The sequence below is a fragment of the Podarcis filfolensis genome (assembly GCF_964270895.1).
Source record: "Podarcis filfolensis genome assembly, chromosome: 14".
Taxonomy (NCBI): domain Eukaryota; kingdom Metazoa; phylum Chordata; class Lepidosauria; order Squamata; family Lacertidae; genus Podarcis; species Podarcis filfolensis.
This window is the reverse complement of record NC_139616.1, coordinates 305,961-329,466: the sequence shown is the minus strand read 5'-3', so window position 1 is coordinate 329,466 and position 23,506 is coordinate 305,961. Positions and strand designations below refer to the sequence as shown.

Genomic DNA, 23,506 nt, shown 5'->3' with positions numbered 1-23,506 from the left:
TTTTTATGTTTTATCAATTTTTCACCCACTCAACTTCCTGATTTATTAGCATCGAAAATTGGGTTTGTAACATCTTAATACACTGTTTTATCAGTTCGTTTCCGGGTTTCTTAATTAATTGCTTTTCATAATCAACTCATCTAATAACTCTTTTTCTTCTCCCTTGCCTTTTTCTGCAAGGTGTTTTGTTGTGTAAAGAAACCTCTCATCACTGCCTTACTTGTGTCCCAAACCACATTTAAGTCCGTACCATGATTCAAATTCAATTCAAAATAATCTCTCAGGGTTTTTTGAGCTTTCTGCAAAGTCATTTGATTATCTAATAGTCCTTCACTTAGCCTCCACCTAAATGGTGAGTTTTCTTCTCTTCTTAATTCCAATAAAATTGCATTATGATCCTAAAGTGTCCTTGGTTGTATTTCCACCTTTCTCGTTCTTAATGTTAGTTCCCTGGAAATCCATATTGAGGCTATTCTTCTAGCAAATTGATTTGGTTCTGAGAAAAAAGTATATTCCCTTTCCAAAGGGTGTTTGAATCTCCAAATGCCCGTTAATGTAAGATTTCCCACCAGATTAAAAAAAGGTGGCAAGTAGTCTCCCTTCTTTCGAATCTGTCTTTCTTATTGTTCTATCTATATCCAGGGACACTACCCCATTAGTGTTACCCGTAAATATTATTTTCTGATCTGTAAATTCAAATAATTTTTCCTCTAACAGTTTATAAAGTTCCGATTTTCTTTCATTTGGTGCGTATATTCTATTACATTTTTTTTTTTTTGCCCTGTGATGTTATCTGTTTGGCTATCATTCTTCCCTCCTCATCTTTAAAAATTTGCTGCGGGTCATATCTGTCTATACATAAATTACTATTCTTTTTTGTCTTATCTGATGTTATGAATTCTTTTCCTAATCTTTTATTTGTTAAGACTTTTCTCTGTTTCCTCGCTATGTGTATAGCGGTCTTGTATCTATACTTCCCATTGGAAAGATTGTACTTCCAGAGTTCAAGTAAGTCTTTATTTCCAAATTATAGCTCCCCCTTTATGTACAGGGATGGGAGTTAGTCCTTCTTTATTTTCCAACCCTGTAAATTATTTAGTGAAAGTTATTTGGCAGCAAAAGAAAAACAAAATGCAATCCGCTACTCTAGCACTTGTAGAAAGTCCCCATGCAGAGTAGAGCTCATCACAGCCAGGACAGACCTCCTTTTTTCACCCCATCTTTTTTGCCAATTATAATCCAGATTTTTTTGCCAATTAATTAATCCTTTTGGCTTTTAGCTTTAATTTACCAGAGAGCTTGCAGCTTTTTTGCTTGGAGCCTGAGGCTTCTCACCACGGGGTAGCCAATGGATCCTAGCACTCGCGGCTCAATCTCGCCCTTTTTCCCTGCTCTTTATAGGGCGGATCGGGGGGCAAGAGAGCTTGCTAAGTGCGCAGCCATATCCCCAGCGCCCAAAACATCCTTTCGGGCTTCTTCCAAAGGTACACAGCGCCTTTGTGTTTCCCCTAAATCCCTTGCGGCGATCGAGTCTGTCCCAGAGAACTAGACTCACACTCCTATGCGATCCGCAGCAAACCGGAAATCCACGGTGGGAATTCTGTGTCCATGTCTCAAAGCAGTTTCCGTGTGGCTTAACCTGCAGTGTCCTCACAATCCCCAATGAGGATGGAACAAGGATGGCCAAGTTGGGAGGGCGAGAAACTGGCGGTTTCAAAGGAACATTTCTGAGGAATTAAAGGACCTGAGGCCCTGTTCCCCCCAGCATAAAAATTTGCATATGCAAATTATCTGTAGAGATGCCTCTGGCAGATTAAAGTGAAGGGGAGCAGGGACTGTACTTTGCCCAGCTGTAAAATAAGTAAAACAAAACAAAACAAAGTTTTTAAAAGGGAGGAAAGAGGCAGCAGATCTGAGGCCTTAGCACAGAAGTTCTGGAGCTGCCCCTGTTTGCTAGCTTGTTGAACCAAGCCAGTCTCTCTGGAAGCTTATTAGTGCTCTGATCTCAACCCCTTGTTGCCTGCATTTCGCTCAGCTTTCCCTGTGGGAATTTTATTTATTTGTAACATAATTAATTTTATTCATATCCTGGGTTCCCCTCCCTTCCAGCTGTTAATGCATGCAGATGCAGAATAGCTCACAAACTAAGTTAATGGAAGACTAGAATTTAAAATATAGTACAATAGAGAAGTACCATCCCAGTTTACTTTCAGGATTGCCTTACCCCAGACATGCCCTTTTGATCATGTCAGTCTGCAGAACTGGTTACAGGTCCACATCATGCTTGCTCCGCACTCGTAAGAAGTCAGTCTTGTAGTGGAATAACACCTACACTTTGGAACTCCCTGCCTGTTGACATTAGGCAGGCATCCTCACTGCAACCTTTCAGCACCTGCTTAAAATATGTTTGAGAATTTTACTTTTTTGATAATTTGTAAACAGCTTAGAGGTTTTCTGTAATCAAGCAGCATATAAATTTTGTTATATAGGTTAAATAAATAAATAAATGTAACAGTCAGGCATGAAAGCAGAATTGAAACAAGGGATCTGAAAGGATTCCATGACACCCACTGCCTTGCCTTTTGGTTTCATTACAAAGAGCAGCTGTCTCTGTGTGTGTTTGTGTCTGTGTGAGAGAGAAACAGAGACAGAGGCTGGCTGAGACTTATCTCCCTGGAACTGTGCCCAGGCATTGAGAAAAAAGGCAGAAAGTTACACAGAGATCAGCAGCTCACAGGGGCACATGGGCATGGTTACACAGAGAGCTTGTCACCGCACAGGCAGCATTGTGGTGGCTCTTGGTGCCAAGACTTGGCGAGGCTGCCACGCTCTGCAGGGGGGGCAGAAGGAGGGCCTTGCCAGGGGCCTTTCCAGTTCAGCTCTGCTTCCCTCAGATTGGGGAGGCTCTTGTCCCAGGCAGACACTGTAGTAAAAGCATAAGAAGAGCCTGCTGGATCCAGCCCATGGCCCATCTTGGCCAGCATCCTGTGCTCACCGTGGCCAAGAGCCCTCTTCCCTCCCTTCCAGCAACTGGTTTTCAGAAGAATCCCAGAGCCGAGCCATCAATAGGCCTCTCCTCCACGTAGGAGATGGACAGTATATAGTCCTAAGCATGTCTGCTCAGAATAAAGTCTTCATGAGGTCAAAGGGCTTATTCACAGGAAAGAGGGATCCTTGTATGGGAAGATGCCAAGAATTTGTTGAACCCTCTTTGAAAGCCATCCCAGTTGGTGGCCCTTCCTGCCTCCTGTGGGAGGGAGTCTCATAGATCAACTGTGTGCTGTGGAAAGAAGGGCTTTCTACCATCTGTCCCGAATCTCCCAACATGCAGCTTCATTCTGGTGTTGAGGGAGAAACACTTCTCTTTCTCCACTCCTGGCAAACTTCTCACATGTCCCCTTTTTAGTAACAAAAAACCCCCAAACACTGCAGCTTTTCTTCATAGTTGCTCCATCCCCTTGATCATTTGGGTTGTGCTTTCAGAACTCCAGCAATGAGTTTTATATCCATAGTGTCAAGGTGGCAATGTTTAATCCACAAATCAATTAGACATTTGCATGTTTACTTGGGAGTAAGAATGCCAATTTATGTGTGTTTAATTGATAAAGGCTGCATGCTTACATAGAAGTAAATCTCACTGAAATCAGTACGACTTAATGCCTAAATAAATCTGCATGTGATTGTGATTGTACGATTTCCTTGAGTTGTCCATTGGGTTGTATTGAACAAGACATGCTCAAAGCAGACCCACTGAACTTAATGGACCTAAACTAGGAATGGGCATTAATTTTAGTGGGTCTACTTTGAGTATGACTAAGCTGGATACGAAATATATCAAATGCATTCTCCTTTTTTGTAATCTTTAAAACAACCATAAGGTAGACCAGTATTATTGATGGCAGGTGCAAGATTTTTTAAAAAAGAAAAAAGGACTCCCAAAGACCCCATTTCAGACTAGTTTGCAGGGTTGTAGTCCCCACTGAAAAACTATTCCACACCCACTTGCTTGGGAGTAAGCCCCATTGAAATTAACATGATTATCATCTTAATGCACATTTGGGGTTGTGCTGTTACACCGCAATCCAATATGCATCTACTTGGAAGTAAATAACGCTGAGTTCAAGGGGGCTTACTCCCAGGTAAGTAGGGGCCCTTTTTGGTTAATAGGAATTTCAGAAAAGTGCCACTGCAGCCCTCCATATAGATGGACTATGCAGAGGCGGAGCTGCCTGCTCCGGCACCCAGAGCAGCACACATGCTGTGCACCTGGGGGCGGGGTGAGCTGCCCAGGGGGCGGGGCGGCGATGTCACCCCCCCAGGATAACACCTGGGGCAGACCGCACCCACCGCACCCCTTTCCTCCACCAGTGGGATTACGGCTCCCATCAGACACAGCCCTCATTGCTGATGGTTGGAGATGATGGGAGTTGGAGTCTCAAATCTCTGGAAGGCCCGAGCTTGGGGAAGGTGGACTTCTTGGACCGGACCCAAGCCATTCCAGTCCAGGAAGCTTGCCAGCAGGGCATAAAACAACCAGCCATGAAAGGTAGACTGCTTTGGAAACTGGAGGTTCCATTTGGACTTCTGGGGAAGAAAGATGGCAGACTAAGTTATCAGCTACTGGTGATCCCATTGGCAGAGATAATTATGCGGTGGTCAGAGGTAATCAAGGCATAATTCCCTTTTGAGATAAGAGAGGAAACCTCAGTGTCTCGGAAGAAGACGACAGCACACTGGAGACAAGGACGTTTTAGGGTTTTTTATTTTTCAAAAAATCTTTATTAAACATATTTCACAAAATTATACAACAATATAATATATTACAATTTATATCCCATCCCATACAACAACAAAAAATAAAAAAGAATGCAAGGCATTTAAAAAGACCTAAAGTAGACTTCTGAATGTTCTCAAAAAAACTGAATTACTCTTGTTATATTTTACACAGTTTCATACTATTCTCGAAAGTGGCACCGGCCCTGTGGAACGTCCTCCCACCAGATGGCAAAGAGAAAAATAACTACCAAACTTTTAGAAGACATCTGAAGGCAGCCCTGTTTAGGGAAGCTTTTAATGTTTAATAGGTTATTGTATTTTAGTGTTTTGTTGGAAGCCGCCCAGAGTGGCTGGGGAAACCCAGCTAGATAGGCGGGGTATAAATATATTATTATTATTATTATTATTATTATTATTATTATTATTCATAAATCTTTTTGATAAAGAAAAAGAAAGAAAAATTAAATAGAAACAATAAATTTACTTATATTATCTGTACATTGCAAGACTCATTCAAGATCTGCCAGGAGGTTTTTGCTGTCACAGTAATTTTTAAGATATTCCTTGAATATAATCCATTCTTGATTTACTTTTTGCTTCTAATACCCTCTTACCCTCCCTGTCATTTTTGCCATTTGCAGATATTCTAATAGTTTAACTTGCCATTCTGATTTTGTAGGTGTAATTTCATTTTCCCAATGCGTTGCAATTAAAATTCTGGCTGCGGATGTTGCATACATAAAGAGAGGTCTTACTTCTTTTTTTATTTCAGTTGGCATTATCCCTAATAAGAAGGCTTCTGGTCATTTTGTGAATGGGATTTTTAACATCTTTTTTAGTTCGTTATTTATAACATCCCCAAACTTCCTAATTTTTCCACATTCCCTCCACATATGCATAAATGACCCTCTCCCCTCTTTACATGTCCAACAATTTTCCAATCTTATACATTTTGGCCAGTCTGGCTGTAGTGAGGTGTCACCAATATAACATTTTCATAATATTTTCTCTTAAATTATAGCACGCTGTGAACCTGACATCTTCTTTCCATAGTCTCTCCCATTGGTTCATATAGATATTATGGCCAAGGTCTCAGGCCCAACTTACCATTCCACTTTTCACTTCTTCTTCTTTAGTTTCCCACTCGAGTAGAAGATTATACTTTGGAGATTATATTTTGGAGATATGCTTACTTTTGGCTTGTACTAATTCTTTTTCTAGTCTTGATGTTTCTTTTTCAAATCCTGTTTGTCTATCAATGATCCACCTCTTGTTTATTTGAAAGTGTTGTAGCCAATCCGTCACATACCTTCTAATTTCATCAATTTTTTTCAGGTTAAAATTATTGTTATTTTCCTCTAATAGCATTCTATACGTTGCCCAATCACCTTGTGCATTTTTTCTTTTTACTGCCGTGGCCTCTATCAGGGAGGTCCACAAGGGGATTTTAGGTTCCAGTATTCTCTTATATTTGTCCCAGATTTTATAGAGTGATTTCTAATTATATGGTTTAGAAACCCCTTGTGTACCTTAACTTTCTCCTAAACCATATACGTGTGCCAACCAAACCTGTTGTTGAAGCCCTCTAAATCTAATAAATCTGTGTCTTTAAGTATGATCTACTCTCTAATCCATGACAGCCCAGTCGCAGCATGGTATACCGTATTTTTCGCTCTTTAAGACGCACCAGATCATAAGATGCACCTAGTTTTTGGAGGAGGAAAACAAGAAAAAAAAAATTCTGAATCTCAGAAGCCAGAACAGCAAGAGGGATCGCTGCTTTCGCTGCGCAGCAATCCCTCTTGCTGTTCTGGCTTCTGGGATAGCTGCGCAGCCTCCATTCGCTCCATAAGACGCACACACATTTCCCCTTACTTTTTAGGAGGGAAAAGGTGCGTCTTAAGGAGCAAAAAATACGGTAATTCAAGATCAGGTAGAGCAAAACCCCGCTCTCCCTCTGGTCAATAAGAATTAGATGTTTTATTCTTGGCCTTTTACCATTCCATTTAACCTTGCGATGGCCCTTCTCCAGTTTTGAAAACAATTCATACCTCCTAAAATGGAATGGTTTGAAATAAAAAAATCATTTTTGGTAAAACATTCATCTTAACTGCCAATATCCTACCCCAAAGGGAGAGGTGAAGTTTGCTCCAGATTTCCAAATTTTTCTTAATTTCATTCTATGATTTCTTGATACAAGTCTATGCATTTAGCTGAGAACCAAACTCCTAGGTATTTTACTTTATTCTTAATCTCTAGACGTGTGCTTTCTTGTAAATCTTTCTTCTCCTCTAAGCTCATGTTCTTAACCAATGAATTAGTATTTTATAGTTTAATCTAAATCCTGCTTGTTTTTGGAAGCCACCCACAGTGGCTGGGGAAGCCCAGACAGATGGGCGGGGTACAGTGGTACCTCGCAAGACGAAATTAATTCGTTCCGCGAGTCTTTTTGTCTTGTGAAGCACGGTCAAGTTGCAACTGCACCTCTTCAAGCGGTTTTAAGAAAAAGGAAACAAACTCGCAAGACGTTTTCGTCTTGCGAAGCAAGCCCATAGGGAAATTCGTCTTGCGAAGCAACTCAAAAAATGAAAAACTCTTTCGTCTTCCGAGGCATTCGTCTTGCGAGGTACCACTGTATAAATAAATTATTATTATTATTATTAGAGGCAGCCTTGCCTTGTGCCTTTTCTAATCTCTATATTTTCTGTGGTAATGCCATTAATAATCAATCTTGCTTTTTGATTTGTATAGATGGCCTCAATTCCTCTCTCAAATCTCTCTCCCAGACCCATTAATTTTATCTGTTTTTTTATAAAACACCAAGAAATGTTATCAAAGGCCTTTTCAGCGTCTATTAGCATTAAGGCCATTTGTTTATCATTTCTAAATTCCAGATATTCTAAAATATCAATAATATTTCTGGTGTTCTGTTGGAATTGCTTTCCCGAGGCAAGGAAGTTTCCAGGGGGTGGGTGAACATCTTGAGCAAGGAACTTTCCATGGGGCCCACCCTTTCAGGGCACCAGGTCAGCAAACCTCCCTCTTTTAACAATTTTTAAGACTGGAAGCAAATAAGAATGGGATTTTCTGTCTGCCAGTTAATTGCTACTCAGAAAAGAAATGGGCTGCTGGGAGATGATAAAGCACTTATCAACAGGCATGAGAATGAACCAAAACGCTTAAAGTCTGAACCTGCTTTAAATCTTCAACATATATTGTCTATAACTCTCCATTGCGAGCATGCTTGTTTGCTATGAAAAGCAAAACTGTGTTTGATTCCTGTGTGAAAGGAATGTGTAAGCAGACACAAGTTCTTGGAAGCAGAGACTCCCAAAGGGTGTGTGACTAAACAGAATTTGGTAAAAATAATCTTGTGTTGATTTTTTTTACAATGGCTACTAGATGAACAGCTGTCAGAATTAAGAGTCTAGATACGTGGAATTCTGAGAGAGATCAAACTGTAGATACTTCAGATGGCAGAAAGCGCAGGATCTGCCCGAGGAGATTTGGATCAATAACTGCCTGCATGTGAGGCAGCAGCAGGTGAGGGTGTGGACTGCCTGGAGGACTGGAAAGACAAAGAAAGCTGTTGAGATGCCTGAAGAGAGAAATAATAATAATAAAAATTTTTATTTATACCCCGCCCTCTCCAGCCAAGGCCAGGCTCAGGGCAGCTAACAAGCAATAATAAAAACAAGTTGAATGAATACAAACTTAAAAACAAGATTAAAATACATTAAAATATTGAAAATGCAGCCTCATCACAGGAGGAGAAAGGAAAAAGAAAGAGGGGGAGGGAATCAAACTGATTCTAAGCCAAAGGCCACCGGGAGCCAGTGCAGCTGGAAAAGCACTGGGTGAATATGCTCCCATGGCAGAGACCCCGTGAGGAGCCTCGCTGCAGCATTCTGCACCCGCTGGAGTTTCTGGGACAGCTTCAAGGGCAGCCCTGCGTAGAGCGAATTACAGTAGTCAAGCCTGGAGATGACTGTCGCATGGATCACTGTGGCCAGGGCGGGGCGGGAAAGGTAAGGGACCAACTGCTTGATGCGGCGAAGGTGGAAAAAGGTCGCCCTGGCTGTTGCTGTAACCTGCGCCTCCCTGGAAAGGGAGGCGTCAAGGATTACACCCAAACTCTTAACGGAAGGCAATGGCACTAATTGGGCCCCCGCAAGAGAAGGGAGTTCGTCTCTCATCCCCATGCCATCCCGACCCAGCCATAGGACCTCTGTCTTTGAAGGATTTAGTTTCAATCAGCTCCCACAAAACTATCCAGCCACAGCTTCCAAGCATCTGGTCAGTGTATCCGGGGCCGAGTCGGTGTGGCCATCCATCAGCAGATAGAGCTGAGTGTCATCAGCATATTGGTGACAGCCCAGCCCAAAGCTCCGGACAGTCTGGGCAAGGAGGCGCATAAAGATGTTAAAAAGCATTGGGGAGAGGATTGCACCCTGTGGCACTTGCCACACCAAGGAGTGGTGCAACAACATCTCCCTCCCTAGCACCACCCTCTGTCCCTGACCAGAGATAAAAGAGCACAGCCATTTACGGGCTTTGCCCTGTATTCCCATGTTGGTGAGGCGGTGGTCCAGAAGATCATGATTGACCATGTCAAAGGCTGCTGACAAATCTAAAAGAATCAGCAGTCCTGACCCACCTCGATCCAGTTGTCTACGAAGATCATCTGTTAGGGCAACCAGAGCCGTCCCGGTCCCGAAACCAGGACGGAACCCGGACTGAAATGGATCTAAAGCCGATGTTTCCTCCAGAAACCTACCAAGCTGTTCAGCAACTGCTCTCTTAATTACCTTACCCAGATATGGAAGATTTGAAACTGGGCGGTAATTGGATAGGTCTAAAAGATCTAGTGAAGTTTTCTTTAAGAGCGGAAACACCACTGCTTCCTTCAGTTCCCCTGGGAATGTCCCCGTGCCAAGGGACAAATTGATAATTTCAACCGGGGGGTCCGTGCGACATCTGGACACGCCCTAATCAGCCAAGACGGGCACGGATCGAGAAGGCAGGTGGTGGGCCTATCAGCTTGGAGGAATCTATCCACATCAGCAGGGAGTATCTGATCGAAATGGTCCAACACTGGACCCGAAGACAGTTGAGGGGCCTCCAGTTCAGTCACTGTATCTAAATTGGCAGGGAGGTCACGGCAGAGCAACAGGACTTTCTCCGCAAAAAGGCTCGCGAATGCCTCACAGCTGTGGGTCGAATTTGTGCTTAAATTTGCTTGTCCTCCTAAGGACGTTATAAATGTATTGATGACCAGAAATGCCAAGAGACAAGCAGAGATGGACTTGAAGAAAGGTTCCAGGGCACAAGTGGAAGTGAGCACAGGACGAAAAGCCTCAAAGGTTGTGGTGGTTGCTGTGGGAAAAGAAGGGAAGAAATGGAAGACACACCCCTTTCCCTTTTTTAAACAGGATAAAGCAGGATTATCTTGGAGTGTATACCTTGAATAAAGGTAAAGGGACCCCTGACCATTAGGTCCAGTCGTGGCCGACTCTGGGGTTGCGGCGCTCATCTCGCTTTATTGGCCCAGGGAGCTGGCGTACAGCTTCCGGGTCATGTGGGCAGCATGACTAAGCCGCTTCTGGCGAACCAGAGCAGCGCATGGAAACGCCATTTACCTTCCCGCCGGAGCAGTACCTATTTATCTACTTGCACTTTGACATGCTTTCGAACTGCTAGGTTGGCAGGAGCAGGGACCGAGCAACGGGAGCTCACCCCATTGCGGGGATTCGAACCGCCGACCTTCTGATCAGCAAGCCCTAGGCTCTGTGGTTTAACCCACAGTGCAACCCGCGTCCCTTATACCTTTAATACTTTAAATAATTGTTATAGATACAATTGGCAGACAGATAACCTGAGCGCACTCTTTTCATTTTTGTTTTTTCTTGCTTTTTTTCTCTTGCCTTTCTGTGGTCTTTAATCTTTGCTTGGTCTTTGTTAATTATATATATATATATATATATATATATATATATATATATATATGTGTGTGTGTGTGTGTGTGTGTGCTTTGCTTTTTGGCATTTTCTTTCTTGGACTAATGAAGAGACACCCCAGAAGGTGGTGGGTGGAAGATGAGGGGCCTTGCATGACAGGAAGTGTGCAGAGGATCTCCCAGGTGGGAGGCTGGCAGAAGGGGGGGAGAGCTCCCTCTTGTGTGTGTGGAATGAGGGTCAAGATACCATTATGGCAGAGGACCTTGAGCTTCTTTCTTCTCTTCTTTTTCTGTTACTTTATTCTTCTCTCTTGCTTCTCTTCTATTTTCTTGGCTCAGAGTTCTCTTTATTGTACTCTATGTGGAAAACTCTCAATAAAGCTGACTTTAAAAGTCCAGGAAACGAGGCTCCCTTTGGAGAGCATTGCCAAAATGCCGGCAGCTGTCACTGCACCTTGTGGCAGCAGATTCCATCTCTTCCCTATGGCTGGTGGGAGCAGAGAAGGAGAGAATTGCAGACAATGTGGGCGTCTCTCCTGTTTGCATGCCTCACTAAGGTGACACACACATGGAATCTAAACCACACCTGTGGATTGAAGGTGGGGTTTGGAGTAGGCTGACACTCCCGTGAATCAGGGCAGGGGAAAAGGAGAAGTCATGTTTGAGCTCAGAGGCAAGAGCTGCCTTGTTTCCCACTGAAAAGCGAGGTGGGTGGTGATCCGTGCCAGATGGGTTTGAAAAGGTGGCCTAGGATCATAACCACAGCCAATTTATTGGTGCGCTGCATTTCCCACAAATCCATTTTGCTCACAGCAGTTCAAATCCAGTTTGGCAGTTTTGAACTTCTGAGCTTTGCTTATGGGAGACAAAATAAACATGCTGAATTTAGATCACTCTAGGGCACTGGAAAAATTCCCTATGCAAATCTCCCTAGTTTGCATAGGATTTTTTTCTGGAAAGTTTAAAGTCAAAATGTTCTGGGAAATCTACATCACATCACGGAACCTACTTTATTGTGAGAGTTATCTAACACAGTCCGTATATTTCATGTTCCAAAGTTCAATTGTCTTTTACAACCACTGCTGACCCCACTGGGCGTGGTAATCCAGTCAGGGAAAAAGGGAGGCAGACTATGTTTAGGGCACCTTTTCTAGCTCCTCCCCCTTTTCAGGGTGAGCAGAGTGGATCCTAAATAGGGCTGCTCAGTCATGGATACAGCTGCCGAGCTGTATTATATACAGCTGCCACTCCAATTGGAGAACAGCCTTCACCAAAGGTGTCATGGACTTTGAAGACATGCAAACTCGGGACGAAAGGGAGAAACGTGCTAAGAGCAAGGCAAACCCTCACCGTGATCAACTCCTGCCCAGAAACCTGTGTCCCCACTGTGAAAGGTAGCCAAGGGGTCATCCAGACCAAACCCCAGCAGTTTTAGAAATCCCCCCGCCCCGCCATGGCCATCAGTGAAACCTTTGCAGCTGTGTGAGTGCAGGGGGAGGGAGCAGAGGCCCCCTCCAAGTGTCGGTGTGCTACAACTCCCATGAACTCAGGCCAGCATGGCCAACTGTCAGGGATGATGGGAGTTGTGGTGCAGCAGCGTCTTGAGGTCTCTGGAGCTTGGCCCAAACTCTGCTTTCTGTTCTGTAAGATGTTCTTTTTCTGCTGAAGAAAGGCAGGAATCGTAAGCAGGGTGGGGGGTGGGGGTGTCATGAGGCCAGCTTCATAACTGCTTCCTGGGCTGCCACAATGGATTATATAACCTCCGGTCAGCAGTGAGGGAGGACATGAACTCCTAGGGAAGCAAGATCCTGTTTATTTGCACGCAAGTGCCAGGAGGAAAGGGAAAGGACAGCAGGAAAGCAGTGAGTCCCAGCAGCTTCTCAGCACATGGTTTAAAAGCGGGGGGTGGGGCAGTAGACAGAGAGGCCCCTTCCCAACCTCTGGTGTCTTATGTGGGCATATGCCTGGCCTGCCTTCCCAAAAGGCAAATGCTCTTGCTGTCTTCCTTGGGAGGAAATGAATGGCGGATGGTGAATAAGGTCAGCATTACAGTGCATCCCATCTGTAGTAATGCTGGGCCACACCCACCTTCCCCACCTGTCCTACAATCCAGCAGGACCCGGCTAGGAGAGGGAAGGTGGTGCCACAGCATTTACTTTTTCAGGACAAACACAACAGAAGGGGTAGTTGCTGCCACCACTCCCTTGTCCGGGGATAGCCCAGAAGATTAACCCAAGGGAGAAGGTTACTCTTCCTTGTTACAGGCTGCCCCCACCCCGTATTGCTTTACCACAAAATGCAGGCAGAAATTCAACAGGTTCAGTAGGAGGCTAAGTGGTCAGACTGTGGATTCAGACTTTCCCCAGAAAGGCACACAGAACAAAATAGGAAAATCCTTTTTTAAAAGTTATTTAAAAAACAAGATTAAACATACTTAAAAGTAGGCACATCTCTTATGTGGTTCAGACAAGAAAATAACAACATTGTAAAGCATCGCTAGCTAAACGTACGGTATTTTTCACTCTATAGAACGCACTTTTTCCCCTTCAAAAATGAAGGGGAAATGTGTGCGTCCTATGGAGCGAAAGCAGGCTCCCTGGCTTCAGCAATAGCAACGCGGAGCCTCCAAAGCCTGCGCTCCGGAGGCTTCGCGTTGCTTTCGCTGAAGCCAGGAGAGTCTGGTCTTTGAGGCTGGCGGTGGGGGAAAGCAGCGCTTCCCCCCACCGCCAGCCCCACAGGCTCAGGGGGCAGCGGGAAGGCATGTGACACCTTCGCGCTGCTCCCAGACCTGGTTTGGAGGCTGGCGGTGGGGAACGCAGCGCTCGGTCAAAAAGCCCACAGGAGCCGCGCACTCTTTAAAGGGTGCGCGGCTCCTGTGGGCTTTTGCGGGAGATGGGGGAATTCCCCCACTTCTCGCAAAAGCAAGCAGAAGCCACACGCTCTTTAAAGGCTGTGCGGCTTCTGCAGGCTTTTCTACGAGGTGGGGGAATTCCCCCACCTCGCAGAAAAGCCCGCAGGAGCCGTGCAGCCTTTAAAGAGTGCGCCGCTCTTGGGGGCTTTTCCCCAAGGAGGGAGAAGGGACTGACTGGCCGAGTCAGTCCCTTCTCCTTCCTGTGGGCTTTTATGGGAGATGGGGGAATTCCCCCACCTCCCGCAATAGCAGGGAGAAGGTCTGGGAGAAGTGCACAGGCTGCGTGCAGCCTGTCCGCTGCTCCCAGAGCTGGGGGGGAATCATATTTTTTCCTTGGTTTCCCCCTCTGAAAACTAGGTGTGCCCTATGGTCAGGTGCGCCCTATAGAGCGAAAAATATGGTACTTACAAAACGAGAACACAAGAAAAGTTAAGACAGTTCGTAAAGTTCTCGGCTGAATCCGCATCTCAAGAAGACAACAGGAATTCTTCATCACAAAGAACACGCATATGAATGACGACTGCCAACAAGGTGGTGAATCTGGCAGAAGGGCGGATGGATGCTGCCCGCTTGCAGGCTCCTTTACTAAGGTTTTTATCCTTAAAACCCCATGTTTAATCAGACCCCAAGGACCATTCAGAATTTCTAACTAATTCAAAATTTACCAATGGTCACTGAGTTGGATAATAACTCAGCTTGTGACAGCTGAAGCTTGTTTGTACTCAAAACCTTGGGATCAAAGGGTTTCTCCCAAACTTCTCACAGACACAGCAGATTCTCCTGTAATGAGGCTTGATAGCCCTTATTCACACAGGGACAGCACTTAGTAACCAGGTGTTAAATCACCACTAATCAACTGGAAGTTTTCCTTCCTGCAGATGCATGAGATAAGTATTCACACTCTCAGAGCCAGTTAGTTTACAGTTTTAAAGCAACAGATGTATATTTCCCATAAATCATTTGGCCTTTGGTTTTCCCACAGTGCTTTTCTTCAGCTTGACCAAAGTTTGCCTACTGAAAGTTCCTAACTTCACTACACCATATTTTATTATAATTACAGTATTCACTTATCACCTGCCCTTCACCCTACTGCCCAGGGTCTGCTGCAGCATTAAAACACAATATTAAAAACAGGAACACCATTTCAGATAAAATCACAGTGGACTTTGCTACCAAACTCTGCCATTTTGTCCTCACCCACAACCACTTCAAATTTGGAGATGACCTGTTCCTCCAGATCAGCGGCACAGCAATGGGCACCCGCATGGCCCCCCAGTATGCCAACATCTTCATGGCAGATTTGGAACAACGCTTCCTAAACTCCTACCCACTCAAACCTCTCTTGTACCTATGATACATTGACAATTTTTATTATTATCTGGACACATGGTCAGCAGACCCTGGACACCTTCCAGCAGACATTCAGTGACCTGGTGTATGCAAGAAATATATTATCTGGACACTACTATAAAAATACAGGATGGGTGCATAGACACCACCTTATACTGAAAACCAACTGACCGACAAACATATCTACATGCTTCCAGCTACCATCCCAAACATACCAAACAATCAATTGTATATAGCCAGGCTCTATGATACAGCTGCATCTGTTCCAACTCTAGAGACACGGATTCTCACCCAAGACTTTGGCCACCTCATGAGAAGAGAAGACTCCCTGGAAAAGACCCTGATGTTGGGAAAGATTGAGAGCACAAGGAGAAGGGGACGACAGAGGACAAGATGGTTGGACAGTGTTCTCGAAGTGGCCAGCATGAGTTTGACCAAACTGCAGGAGGCAGTGGAAGACAGGAGTGCCTGGCGTGCTCTGGTCCATGGGGTCACGAAGAGGCGGACACAACTAAATGACTAAACAACAACAACTAAACATGGGTGGCACTGTGGTCTAAACCACAGAGCCTAGGGCTTGCCGATCAGAAGGTCAGCAGTTCGAATCCCCGCGATGGAGTGAGCTCCTGTTGTTCGGTCCCAGCTCCTAGCAGTTCGAAAGCACGTCAAAGTGCAAGTAGATAAATAGGTACTGCTCCGGTGGGAAGGTAAACGGCATTTCCATGCGCTGTCTGGTGACTTCTGTTTCAGTGTATCTCAAGAAGTGTGCATGCACACAAAAGCTTTTACCCAGAACAAACTTAGTTGGTCTCTAAGGTGCTGCTGGACAATTTTTTAATTTATTATTATTAAAACAGTTTAAAAGAACAACTTGAAGCCATAAAAGTAAGGCCTGTCCTCAGGTGCCCAAGGCAGGGTGAGAAGCCATCTGCAGCATCCTCCAGAATCTGTCGCTGTGAAGGCACCAGACTCACTTCTGTGGGTCCCACAGTTCAGGGGCCACCACAGAGAAGGCCCTTTCCCAGCCCGCTCCCACTCCCTGGAGCCAGTGAGGGTGGGAGAGCAAGCCTATGCGTTCAGTGGGCCTTTGGGGTATTGCAGGATTCTATTTCAGACCTCTTCTATATCATATTCTCTTCTATGCCATTCTTCTCCTAGGACAGGGCTGGGGAACCTCTGGCCTTCCAGATGGTTCTGGCCTCCCATCAGCCCAAGCCAGCATGCTTAGTGGTCAGGGAGGATGGGAATTCTGGTCCAGCAACATCTGAAGCAGTTCCCCACCCATCTAAGGTTGACAATTTGTAAAGAAGGGCAGGACGTGGGTATTTCCAATCACATATTCTCTTGGCATCTTGCTAATGTAAACAGTGACATGCTGGTGAATTAATAGAATTAATAGAGGTAGAGGGTATCGTGGTGGCCATCCAGTCTGGCCCCTTTCTTCAATGCAGGAATCCTGCAACTGCAGCATCCCAGACAGGAGGCCATCCAGCCAAGGAGAGGCTCCCCAACCCTGACTGTTAGGAGCTGGATCGGTCTTACTCCCAGGTAAGTAGGGTTAGGGGTAGGATCATTGCTTTTACAATGGTGCAATTGGGTAAGCTTAAGCTCTGGGTTTGATGGGGTGTATCCAAATACCTTAGATCATGATACCCATTTATGCCAATGGGCCTATTCTAAGTACAACTAGCATTGGATGCAGCCCAATGAACTTAGATGGTGGCTTTTCAACTGTGATCTGTATTATGTCAGCTCTCAGCCCTGCTGCCTTTGTGGGGGCTTTTCTATCCCTGCTGCCACCTGGGGCAGGGGCCTGCCCCAAAGTCCTATACTCAGGAAAGACCAGGAGGCAGGAAAAGTCATGGTTTCCTGAAGTGAGGCAACATTCTGTTGGCACATGGGAAGCGTCGAGAGTATGCAGAATCTTGCTGAATCTTTTTGTCTAGACACTTATTTTTGACATTTAGCTGCTTATTTTTGGAATAGTTTCATTTTGTTCTCCTTCAGACTGGCAGAGGAAGGATTTGAGGAGCAAATTAAGCTTGTCTACGTAGGGATTTGGGGGCTGGCTTAATTTGGAATTGGTCTGATTATCTGCTTTCTGTTCACTGAAAAAACCCCAAGTCCCTGTGAAGATAACAAGAGTTGGAATAAAGACAGGCAAGATTCAATCCAGAGAAGATTTGGCTGAAGAAAGTAGCTGGAGAGGAGAGCCAAATGCCCAAGAATTTTTAACCAGGTCAGGAAGGGTGTTGCCCCAAATGAGACTGAAGGGCAGCCAAGATTGGGCAGAACATCCTCCACGGAAGAAAATAAGGACGTCCTCCTGGCACTCCTGTTCCCACACCAAGGATCACTCTGCAAGCCCCATTCTCTTCACAGTTAAACCTAATTGAAGGCTTGGTGGCTTTGCTGTGCCTCCACATTGGAAGGCAGACAGGCTTCTGAACCCCAGGTGCTGGACGCTGCAGGAGGGGAGAGTTGCTCTGGTGCTCAGATCCCGCTTGCGGGTTTCCTTTGGAGGCATCTGGCTGGCCCCTGTGAGAAGAGGCGAGTGGGCAAGGTGGGGCATCCACAAGACTGCATCATAAGATGGCAATCTTTTCTTATTTGTGAGTTAAGTCCTTGGGAATAAGTACCATCAAACTCAGAGGATCGTGCTGCACAGTTACCTGGTTTGCAGTCTTCAAAATCTAACTACCTAATACCAATAATTTCGAGACAGAATATATTCGCTGGTGCAAATGCAGATGTCATGGCAATAGTGGCACAAGTTTTGCAAGCAGATGTGAATGGGTGCATGCAGTGAGAAAGTACAAAACCCAATCAATTATAGATGGGGAGTACATTGCAAATGACAGCAGGTGGCCTGGTTTCTGCACTCTTCCAATGCTATCCCTTCTTTTTGTGCCCAGAAGATGCGGTTTTATGCCTGAGTAAGTCCGAAGGGTGGCCACTGTGCAGCAGCGAGAGCAGAAGGCAGTCCGCTGTGCCTGCCTCGTGTATTAGGCAGTCCATCTGAATTATTTATTGCCAAAAACTGGGTTATTTCTTCATTTGCATTAGCGTGAGGTGGCAGCTGGATAGTGAGGACTCTTGGCTTCATTCTTTATAGATTCAGAATCTTGCGAACACGAGGAGAGTCCTGCTGAAGTCCGTAGTGGCTAACGGGATGCCTCTTGCTTGCTTGGGGGCTGGCCCAAGACATTTTGTTGCCTGAAGCAAAGGATAAGATGGTGCCTTCCTCTCCTGCATGGATCTTCTTACGAGACCAGCAGTTAAATTTTATTTGTGATTATGGGGCAACATCTTCCACTGTACCTGAGGGTTGCAGACTTGCTTAGGGGCCCCAGAGCAAGCTACTTGAGGAGACCCTGGGAAAATGGAGATGGCTATGGCCCCCAGATTCTCATTCTGTCTAATGGTAGGGCCAGCCTTGTTCTTGGCCTTGTCTTAGACCAATAGTCCTTTTCACTCGGGTGGCATTGATGTTAGCCAGCCTTCCAAGCTTGGTGGTTGAGTCTCCCCCCAGTTATAAGTCATGGTAATCTGAGCAAATAAAGAACCATCTCCCTATCTCATGCTGGAACTGCTTCTTTAATTTACCCCAAAAGAGAGCATGAGAGATGTTTCCTGTAAGAGCTTCATCCATTTCCATATATCTGGTGATATTTCTGGGCTGTGTGTGCTTAAAGAAATACTAGAAAATATATTGGCATGCTCACCTCACTTCTCCTAGCTAGCTAGGAGATTGATTGATTAATTAATTAATTAACTGCTTGATTGTAAAAAAACAAAAAAAGCAGTTTACAGAAAAGATATGTTTGAGCAGACCACATATAGGATTCCACTGTTAGTAAACTTTAGATCAACCACAGTTTTCTAGTTTAGATGCAACAGGAAACTATAGTTAACTGTAGCTTCCTGGCTTTTTTGCTTGCGTGGGCAAATTCACAAAGCTTGTTTATATCAAAGGTTATTGATATGACAATCCAAATGTGGCCCCTCTCTGACTTTCCCAGTCTGTCTTGCTTGAGGTCAAACTGCACTTTTAATTATTTATTTCCACACATAAGAACTAGATTGCATCATGCTTAGCTTGGAGAAGGGGGACAGTGATTTTAAGGAAGATATAAGGAAGTCAAGAAGTCAAAGCAAGATCAGAACACAGAGCAGTCTTTTTGCAACCTTCTGGTTCCAAAATTAACTTAAGCCAACAAGAAACCCTGACCTGTTAAGGCCATGGTAAATATTGTGGTAATCATTACTACCTTGGAATGTGAGACAGTTTATTTGAGATGGTTAGGTAGAACTGAAATGGTTTGCATTAGCGTAAAATAAGAATCAGGACGACAGAGCAGGTTTAGGCACCAGTAAAAAATAAAAAAAAAATGGGCCCCTCAGCAAGGGCGGAATGGCTAATTTTTATTTTTTTTACAAGGCTATAAAATAAATGTGCAATTTTATTTTTATGTTAAGAATAGATATGATAATATTTGTACTTGTTGAGAATATTAAGATCCTAATGACTAATATCAATAATATCAACACCCCCATGATTGTAGTCAAACAAACCTTATACTTCAAATGTTAAACTTGTACATGTAACACAACACAATGTGCACTATACAACTTTGTTGCATTTGCACAGTGTTCACTTAGAAAAACATACAAATGCAACTGTGCATAGTAAGATGTGTCTGGGCTGTCACACTGTCAAAGTGCAGAATCAAATATCCGTATAGAGTTGAAAATGCTTGGTTCACAGCACAAGTTTACAAGAATGTTACTCAGGATTGTGCATGCATTGGACATTAACTATATATTCTGTTGAGAATTACATAAAACATGCCAGATAGTCAGGCACCAGAAAATTGTACCAGGTCCCCACACCCCGCTCTCATTGGCCCTGATAAAAATGTGCCAGGTATCCACTTACAATGTTTCTCAACCTTGGGTCCCCAGCTGTTGCTGGACTACAACTCCCATCATCCCTAGCTAGCAGGACCAGTGGTAAGAGATGATGAGAGTTGTCGTCCAACAACAGTTGGGGACCCAAATTTGAGAAACACTGATAGAGGTATTAATACCCAGTTTATTCTGCAACCACTGAGCGTGCTCAGTCCTCATTGGACTGTTTTCAGACTGTGTTCTCATTTCTGCTTCTGTAAACCTCAGGTTTCCCTTGGGCCTGGGTGTTCATCAGTTTTGTTGAATTAATTAAATAGCTTTAATTGGATTTTGAATAAATGTGCAATTAATTGTTACTGGTCTGAATTTTACTGTGTTAATATCTTCCTTAGTGGGTCATGCAAACTGCTATTCTGAATGATGCTTTTATAGGGTTTGATAGGGGGCACTGGGGATGAACCAAAGGGGTGGGGGGGGTCGCCCAAAATGAAGTCGGGAACCACTGGTTTAAAACAACTGTGCATTCATAAAATCACATCCAAAGCAAACGGTGCCTTTTAAAGGGGGAGACCGAGGATTATGAGTGGGGTACCCTCCATCTAATGGTGTTGCCTTTGCCTGCTGTCTCTCTCTGCCCCGCTCCCCCCGGGCAGGTGCCTTTGCCAAGGTGAAGGAGAGCCAGAGGATGAGCGACGAGGGGAAGATGGACCAGGAGGAGGCAGACGGGATCCGCAAGCGCTGCCGCGTGGTGGGCTTTGCCTTGCAGGCGGAGATGAACCATTTCCACGAGAGGCGCATCTTGGACTTCAAGAGGATGATGCAGTCATACCTCAAGCAACAGATCATCTTCTACCAGAGAGTCAGTCAGCAGCTGGAGAAGACCTTGCGGATGTATGACAGCCTCTAGTACCTCCTGGCTCTCATTTGCCTGGCAGGAGGATGAGCTGGGCTTGCATTTTCCTCTGTGCCTGGACAAGAGTACATCTGGGCATGAGAAGTGTGCCTTCCTACCATACAGCCAGGCTTGTACTTTTAAGGGGGTTTAGGAATGGGAGGGTGAGGTGGAGGCCTCATTGCCAGGTGGACTTGGGTGCCTTCAAGGCCCCTCAGTATGCACACAATCAAAAAGGGAAGCTTGCAGCACCAGCAACCCAACTCCATGTTGTAGCTTCTCTCTTCGTCCAAACTGAACGGAGAGGCAAAACGGCATTCCAGTGAACACACCATCCTGTCTTCCTCTGCTCAGGGTTTGCTGGCTTCCCAATCTGCATTGTTTACAGAGGAAGTGAGAAAATATGTTTTGTAGACGAATTGGAAACAGAACTTTTGTCATCTTGGAGTTTATTATTTGTTTTCTGCTGCTTCTCAGGCTTGATCTTCTAGAGTTTTCTCATCCTAATTGTGCCCAGTTCCCCACTGAATTGGTGAATGAGATCAGGGTTGTTTGCTGCTTATCACAACAGTACTTTCTAGATAGGTTGTGGTGAGCTTAAATAAGTGTTTTTTTTAAAGGCAGAGGGATTGGAATGTAAATTTTGGTGCAACAGAATGGATCTTTTTGGGAAATCACACAAACACACAAGGTATCAGCACCTTTGTATTTTTTTTCTAAACTGTCCACAGAGATAACTACAGGATTATTATTTTTTGTATTCTAAAATCAAAACAATACTTGGGAACCACAATTTTTATGTTCTGCTTGGTTTGTTACTTAAAGTGTATTTTGGGGCAAAATTCAAAGGGTCCGTTGTATCGTCATTAATTAGTTTTTAAAAATGGGTGCAGGAGCTTTTGTTTATGGTGAACTGGGGCAAAGGATGGTCTGAAAAAGGCTCAGACATGTTGACATGCTGCGTTGCCTTGGCAGAGGGAGGCTGCACAGGGCGGGAATCCCATTTGACTCTTTATACTCACGCTAGTGATATGAAAGGGTGGGTGGCCCCAATTTCTATCCTGCTCTTCCCTCTCACTTCCCAGGAGCTGCCAGCCTGTGGCTGGAAATGCAACCAGCACAAGCCCTGGCTGAGGAGCCTTTGCTCATAGCCTGGGGACGAGACTCGCCCTTGACATCTTGAAGATCATAACGCACTCCCTGAACTCGGGATGTTGAGCCCATTCTGGACAAGCTCCCGAGGGCCACATTTCAGGGGTGGGCGGAGCCAAAGGCAACAGTGGGCAGAGGAAACATGAGGCTGGTTTCTACACACTCCTCTTTTATCCTCCACCCAAAGAAGTAAGAGGCAACATGGGAGTTCAAGGATGCAATACATGCAGGAAGGCGGGGGGGGGGGGGGGCTGGGAGAAGGGGGCAGGGCTGGGGAGAATCCCATGTGTCAGATAAGTTCCCCACCCACATCAAAGCATGCACATTGATGCACAGGGATTACATGACCCTTTGATTCCCTTCCAACTCTGTATAATTCTATGATTCTGTGAACTTTTTCAGGGTTCCTGAGAGCATGAAATGAGCTGGAGACACACAGTCTGATCTGAGCTTCAGCCGAACACCATGCATGCCTCTCCCTGCCCCCATGTCATCAATGCACATTCTACAGCTTCTAAGAGGCACTTGGACATACTGAAATGCCTTGTAATGAGAAAGGCTTTTGGTCCCTGTGGCCCAGTATTGTGGACTCTGATTGGTAGGGTCTCCATAAGGGCAGTAGCTCCGTGGTGGAGTGTCTGCCTTGCCTGTCCAAGGTGCCAGGTTCAATCTCCAGCATCTCCAGGTTGGACCAAGGATGCCTCCTGTCAGAAACCCTGGAGAGCTTCTGCCAATCAGTATTGACAATATTGAGCTAGATAGACCAATGGCCTGACTTGGTATTAGGCCATTTCGTATATTCTCATTAAAGAGTGGTCATTTCCAGCTGTCCCACTTGAGAGCCATCTAACTCGGAGAGCCTTTGGCCTTGACAGTGCCTGGGGCTGATGGATTTGAGTCACAGGTTCGCTATCCAGATGTGCTTGGACTCAAATCCATCAGTCCCAGCCAGCATGACCAGGGATGACAGGAGTTGTAATTCAGCAGTTACTGGAAGGCTGCAGATTAGCCACCCCTGTTCTAACTGCAAATGATTGAACCTGGGGCTCTGCATGCAGAGCATGTGCTTTATTGCCAGGCGAGATGGTACTCCTGTAACCACCTTTTGCATTTCCTGCGGCTCACCAAGCATAGTCAAGCATATTCAAGTGTGTGTTTTCTCACCCTTGCAGAAGCTGTTGCAGCATCTGAATCCTCCCCAAATGTGGATTCTGAGCAGGTGTGGTCAGTAAGAAAGTGGGAGGGGCAGAGAGGGGTGGGGGGAAAGATTACATATTTGCAAATACTTTGGGAAGGGGAAACAGATGCAGATAGGTATGTCTGTGTCAACCTTGATTAGCAAGCCTGGACTTGACATGAAGAGATTTCAGAATGGAAAGGATTTGGCAGCAGTGATGGGAGACCTCCGGCCAGATAGGGGTGCCCTGCAGTCACACCCAGCCAATGAACCAGAGATTCACCTTCCTCGCTGCAGTGGATTGGGAAGCAGGTCCTTGCTGTGGGAACAATGATGTCGAAGTTAAGGAGTGTCCCTGTTTTCATTTGCAAAAAGTTGAAA

General features: G+C 45.1%; 1 protein-coding gene across 4 annotated transcripts in view; it reads left to right on the top strand.

The window, feature by feature from the left end:
- Positions 1 to 21,644, top strand: part of SNX33 (sorting nexin 33) — a 36,940-nt gene extending 15,296 nt beyond the window's left edge. The window contains exons 3-4 of one of the 4 annotated variants that reach the window (XM_083586606.1): positions 16,445 to 16,541; positions 20,558 to 21,644. In XM_083586606.1, coding sequence (XP_083442732.1) covers positions 16,445 to 16,541; positions 20,558 to 20,801 — 341 coding nt within the window. In that variant the 3' untranslated portion in view covers positions 20,802 to 21,644. Of the gene's footprint in view, positions 1 to 4,948; positions 5,062 to 10,028; positions 10,333 to 16,444; positions 16,542 to 20,557 lie in introns of those variants that run through there. The other 3 variants (XM_083586607.1, XM_083586608.1, XM_083586609.1) reach the window with 3 other exon arrangements.
- Positions 21,645 to 23,506: the final 1,862 nt, after the last annotated feature.